Below are 6,400 nucleotides of genomic sequence, written 5' to 3' on the forward strand. Positions count from 1 at the left end.
CGAGTATCGCGGGTCCCCCTCTTGTGTTAGTATGTTTCAATATTGCCAATATGAACTGATAGGTTATCTAGGGCAGTATGCTATTCAAAAGGAAAATTAAAAGATTCTTTTTTGTTTGCTCAACTTAGCGGGAATAATAAGGTGGAGCGTAGTAATAGGATACTTTGTTTATATTAAGTAACATGATTGATACTTCTGTATTGCTGGAATGGGGAAATGAAATGAAAAAATGTATTTGTATTCTTGTTGATTTGGTATAAATGTATGAAACAGGCTTATATTGTTAAAACCCAATAAAAATATTGCTCAACAAACAAACAAACAAACAATACCTGTCATTTTATTCTCAATCCCTTTTCCAATAATCCCTAACATAGGATTTGCCTTTTTCGCCAGTGTAGCGCACTGTGTTGACACTGCCATTGGGCTATCCACCACGACCCCACTACAATATTTTTCTCTCACAGTCTCAGCAAGTTCAGACCCCATCAGCATACACTTGCAGTTGAGATTTTTTGTCCTGATGTGCATTACACTCAGCGACAGTGAACTTCTCAGGACAGTAGAACGGCAATTTGCCTGAGGGTTCCAGTGCAAAGATGGACCTTCAGCTATATGTTTTAAGCAGACTTGTGTGAGTGAGTTCAAACCAAACAACATCTGTACAGGAAACTGATCTTTATTACTCAGCATGGAATATTCTCCTGTGCTTTTCCAGGCTTCTTGGAACCATCTGGGCCTGTCCTTAAGGAGCAGGAAGTCCATCAGTTACCTATAACCAACATAGGAATACGATGTGGTCAAACTGCAATGTGGGCTGAAGAAGAGACCTGTGTAGAAATCACACTTACAGTCGGAAGGAATGGCAAGAAATCACGAGGGTGAGCTTTCAGTGAAAAGGTTCTCTTGAATGAGCACTTCCCAATGGCCCTGTGTTTAAGGAGCTTCTCCCATTTAAAAATGCTTGTTACTTACTCTGGAACACTCCAGAGCAGTGAACAGTGGGGTCCGATCTGGAAATGTCTCCACAAATGCCATAAGACTGGGATGGCACCCCACAAAGGACCATCTGGGGGTGGAAAGTGCCGTCAAGTCACAGCTGACTTGTGGCAAACCGTCATAGGGTTTTAAAGGCAAGAGACAAACAAAGGCCGTTGGCCACTGCCTGCCTCTACAGAGCAACCCTGGACTTCCTTGGTGGTCTCCCATCCAAGTACTAACCAGGGCTGACCCTGCTTAGCTCCTGAGATCTGATGAGATTGGGTCAGCTTGGGCCATCCAGGTCAGGGCAAGAACCATCTGTACAGCTGGTTTGACCAGAGAAAGAAAAACCAATTTAGGAGGTCTGGAAAAGATTTAAGAATCTTAGGACTGCTGAACTAATTTGCTTTGGGACCAGTTCTTGTATGTGTGGACATGCTTGCTGCCAATTCAGTCAGTAAGATGCGTAAGTAAACAGCCCCAACCACTGAGGGAAGGATCATGAAACAATATAAGCCAAGCCAAATTTTTTAGAAACATTTCTCTCAGGAGATATCAGCCGCTCCCTGACCAACCCAAAGTAGACCTCATGAATCTAAAAGCTGAACTCACTTGGCTGTGCGACATTCAAAACCTGTGTTTCCCAGAAACCACAATGTTGGGCAGGTGATTTCTGTAGAGCTTGGGGTGGTTGTGTTCTAAGGAAGAAGAAGTTCTGCTCTGTGGTATTGTAGAGTGGCCACTGAACCTCATTGGTGCTTACCCCATTAGGATTCCTGTGAAGAGAATGGAGAAAAAATCTCAATGCAGTACAGGGCAAGGTCCTGTGTGAACTATGTACCATATTGAAACTATTCATTTGTTTTATGCTCAGCCCTGGTGGGAAGTTTACAATACTCATACCTGGTTTTCCTGTTAAACGTTTATGTGTTTTTATTGAAGTATTTTATTATTTTAAATGTTATTTTTAACTTCAAAAGATTTTCATGTTTGCCGCCTTGGGAGCCCTAATTAGCTGGTAAAGTAGCATAAAAATGTTTTGATTGATTAATTAAATCTTAGTAATGGAAACAATGAATTACATTACACTTGAATCAAGTACACCTTAGGCTGTGGTCAGATGTGCCATTTGGCATGGAGGGGAAGCACCCCTATTACCTCTGGTGGAATTTGACTCAAAGTCATGCAATCACACATCCCGTTGTGCTGTGTGATCAGACGCCACCTTCGGGTAAGTGAGAGGGGTTTTTTTGCCTTTTGTTTCCCATGTGCATAAACGAGGAAGTGAACCCCCCATGGAGGGTTCCCCATGGAGTATGCAGTTATGCGCATACTGCTAAGCAAAGGGGGGGGGAAACGGAACTAAGTAGGGATGGAATGGGCAGACCCGACGGCTTGAGTGTGTGCTGGAGCGATTAGATGGGGGAAGGGTGCGGAGGAATGTTGGGGGTGGGGCTCCCCCCACTAGACAGCTGGCTGGCATCTGAGGGAAGCCCCAAGAAACAGAGGATCCCCCACCCCCACCTGCAAGACTGGCATCCCTACCTAGAATTATGACTGATCTCCAGTCTACAGAGCTTAGTTCCTCTGGAGAAAATTGCTTCTTCGTAGCGTGGGACTCTATGGCAGAATATTCCACTGAGGTCCCTCTTCTCTCCAGACCCTGCCCTCCCTCAACTCCACCCCTAAATCTCCAGGAATTTCCCAAAGTGGCGCTGGCAACTGTACTGCACTACCAGATTTCTAAAAGGTTAGCAACATCAACGCCTGCACCATGAGAATAGAGACTTCAGCAGCTCCAGCAGCCTGTAACAGCTCCAGCAGCAACCTACAATGATCAGGTTGCAGAACTTACCCACACGAAGCTGCGACCAGTGTTCCCTCTAAGGTGAGTTAGTGTGAGCTAGCTCACAGTTTTTTAGCCTCTGGCTCACACATGTTTGTCTTAGCTCAGGAAGGATGGCTCCAGAGCAAACTAATTTATGTAGTACCCAAATAGCTCACTCACAACTTTAATGCCAGTAGCTCACAAAGTAAAATTTTTGCTCACAAGACTCCACAGCTTAGAGGGAGCATTGTGCCTATGCAGTGTGGGCCATTGCTTACTTGATCTCCTATGAGTGAGCTTTCCTCACAATAAACATGTGCCTGGTGGAAGATACCAAGATTCATCAGACCCCGTGGGTAGCCCTCTGGCCAATTATTGTGTCGTTTCTGTGTTGCTTTCTGGTGGAAATTTGATTGTGGGGTGGTGTGTGGCTGAATACAGTGAGTCATATTGGTGAAAGAACTGGTAGGCATTTTCTCACCCTTACTCAATGGTTTTAAACCAAAGGGCATGCCTGTGGTAGAGAGCAGAAGGCCACGAGAGGAAAAGGGGATGCCTTACCCATGTCTAGCAAACTCTGCCCAGTATCGCTGCACCCTGCGGCTTAACGCAGCCTCCTCCTCTGTGCATGTTTGGTTGGCAGCCAGGACTGTCTTAAAAGTGCCAAATATGTAAGGCAGTTCAGCACCATGGGGTGCCCCAAACCACTCAGGCCAAACAGATCCCGAGGTGTGCTGTGTGAAGTAGTAAGTGTACACAGGACTCCCAGCTTCGGTCAACTTTGCAGCAATTTCTGCTGAGGGGCATACGGAGAAGTAATCACTACTGGACTGCACCATGACCGAGCGGTAGGATGTGGGGCCATGGACCTCTTTGCTGTATTCCTGCACCACAGCCTCAACAACGTTTTCTGTGGCCCCTCGTACCATCCTCTTCACACCCTCCACCAGCTGCTCCCTAGTTATTAGCACATCTTTGACATCTGGAAAAGTGTTCGACATGTACAAAGCCCATTCGTCGGAAGTAGTGCCAATGAGAACGGCTTTGTTTGGAATGCACCCAGTATCCAGAAGTGTCTGCAGGTCCTTGGGAAGGAACTCTCCATCAGTGGTGGGCGTGAAGGGAATGTACAGAAGCATCGTATTATTCAATGCAGATAACTCATACTGAGTGAAACCCCCTACTTCCTTTCTCTGCAGGCATGTCACCACATCAGCGCCATCATCTTGAGTACAGCCCAGCTTTTGGGCCAGATCAAGGGCTCTCTGTTTGGCCTCCTCAGGACTTATCCAAGCCCAGACAGCATTCATAGTTCCACTTTGCATCACAGCCCGGGCAAAAAGGGGCTGGCTTTCTGGGGAGAGGAGATGGAAACCCACCAAGGCTCCTCCAGCACTATGTCCGAAAATGGTCACCCGCGTGGGATCTCCTCCAAAGGCCAAAGGCAGCCCCATGTAGAGGGCATTACAGTAGTCTAACCTCGAGGACACCGTCGCATGGATCACTGTAGCCAGGTCATCGTGGCCGAGGAAGGGAACCAACTGCCAAATCAGCCTAAGATGATAAAATGCCAATCTGGCAGTGGCTGCCACCTGGGCCTCCATCATTAAGGAGGGATCCAGGAGCACTCCCATCTCCTAACCTCCAACACTGGCACCAACGGCGCCCCATCGAAGGTTGGGAGAGGGAGCCCCAACCCCGGTCTGCACCGACTCAGGCACAGGACCGTCGTGGGTTTCAGCCAGCTCAGCCTGAGCCACCCAGCCACGGCCTGTAGTGCCCAGTTCAGATCTTCTGGGTTGGAGCCCGATAAGCCGCTCAACATCAGATAGAGCTGGGTGTCATCAGCATATTGATGGCAACCCAGGCCAAACCTCCTGGCAATCTGGGCGAGAGGGCACATATAGATGTTAAACAACATCGGGGAAAGCACTGCCCCCTGAGGCACACCACATTAAGGTGGGTGCCTCCAGGACTCCTGTTCCCCTATCGCCACCCTCTGTCCCCGACCTTGGAGAAAAGAGGCAAGCCATTGAAGAGCAAGCCCCTGTATTCCCGCGTCGGCAAGGTGGTGGGTCAGCAACTGGTGGTCGACTGTGTCAAACGCAGCTGACAGATCTAACAACAACAGTGCCACCACACCGCCTCGATCCAGATGCCTCCGAAGGTCGTCAGTAAGGGCAACCAGTACTGTCTCCATCCCATGACCTGGGCAAACGCTGGAATGGAATGGATCGAGGACAGAAGCGTCATCTAGAAAACTCTGAAGCTGTGTCGCCACCACTCTCTTAATCAATTTGCCCAAATGGGGCAAATTGGACTCCGGCCAATAGTTGGCCAATCCAGCCAGGTCCAGAGTTGGTTTTTTCAGGAGAGGATGGACCATCGCCTCCTTGAGTGCCTCAGGGAACCGTCCCTCCAAGAGGGACTTATTGATCATCTCCCTTACGGCACCTCGAAACCCCTTGTGGCCCATTTTAATGAGCCAGGAAGGGCACGGATCAGGGCGGCACATGGTTGGACGCACAGATATAAGGACTCTGTCAACTTCCTCCTGACTGAGCGGGGCCCAGGCCATGCCTCTCTGTTCATCTTACTGGTTCTATTAGCAGTGTTTGACACTGTGGACCATGCCATCTTGTTAAGGGTTCTGCCTTGGAATGGTTTATATTGCACCTTGTGGGCAGCTCTCAGGAGGTAGCCGCTGGAGACCAACTGTCATCCGAGTGAGAACTGTGTCATGGGTTCCTTAGAGATCCATCTTATCTTTCCACCTGTTCAATATCTATGTAAAGCCCTTAGGAGAAATCATTCCTGTATTTGCTGCTGGCTGTCATCAGTATGTTGACGACACCCAGCTTTATGTTCCTTTGTCTAGATGCCGGAGAGATCCTGAAGCAGTGCCTTACAGCTACGGTTAACTGGGTTTAGAGTGAACAAGCTGAAACCGAATCCTGAGAAGACAGAGGTAATGCTGGCTGGGATAGCTGACGTCCTGGGGGACGTTGTGCTCCCCACCAGTGATGGAGTCCAGATGATTCTAGCTGACTCAGTGATGAGCCGAGGAGTTAAAATGGGCCCAGCATTATTACTGGAGAAGTTCATGCAGCTTCAAAAGAAGAGGCCTTCTATCTGCCTCTTTTAGCCCAAAAGATGGCCCCTTACCTTGATTCGGCTGATCATGGCATGCTACGGTTACCTCAAAGCTAGGTTCCAAAATGCACTCTGTATGGGTCTGCCCTTAAAGATAGCTCAGACACTCCAGTTAGTACAGAATACCGTGGCCCAGTTACTGTTGGGCACATGCGTCACACCCATTCTGCAGATACTCCATTAGTTACTGATTATCTACCAAGTTCAACTCAAGGTTCTCGTTATCGCCCAACAAGCCTTAGACCCACGTGCCTGCCAGACCGTCTCTCCTATTACGTTCCTCTCTGACAGCTTTGTGGTGCTGTCCTGCAAATGGAGGAGGTGAACAGCTTGCCTGTTCACGCGAATTCTCAGTGGTGGCCTCTGCCTTGAGGAACAGCCTGCCAAAGGAGGTCAGGAAGGCTCCCACACTTCCGTCATTCCTCAAAACGTCCAAAA

The 6,400-nt window shown here is 48.5% G+C and overlaps 1 protein-coding gene across 1 annotated transcript; it reads right to left on the reverse strand.

Moving 5' to 3' along the window:
* Window positions 1-1,744: 1,744 nt before the first annotated feature.
* On the reverse strand, window positions 1,745-4,263 carry LOC107118952 (cholinesterase-like; the record flags this gene model as incomplete). The annotated part of the gene is made up of 2 exons (XM_015421356.1): window positions 3,371-4,263; window positions 1,745-1,757 (listed from the first exon to the last, which is right to left on the reverse strand). Coding segments are annotated over exons 1-2 (906 nt in total), but the record flags the coding sequence as incomplete, so codon positions are not given.
* Between the last annotated feature and the right edge of the window lie 2,137 nt (window positions 4,264-6,400).

The sequence above is a fragment of the Gekko japonicus genome, unplaced genomic scaffold, assembly GCF_001447785.1.
Source record: "Gekko japonicus isolate JY-2015 unplaced genomic scaffold, Gekko_japonicus_V1.1 scaffold599, whole genome shotgun sequence".
Classification (NCBI taxonomy): domain Eukaryota; kingdom Metazoa; phylum Chordata; class Lepidosauria; order Squamata; family Gekkonidae; genus Gekko; species Gekko japonicus.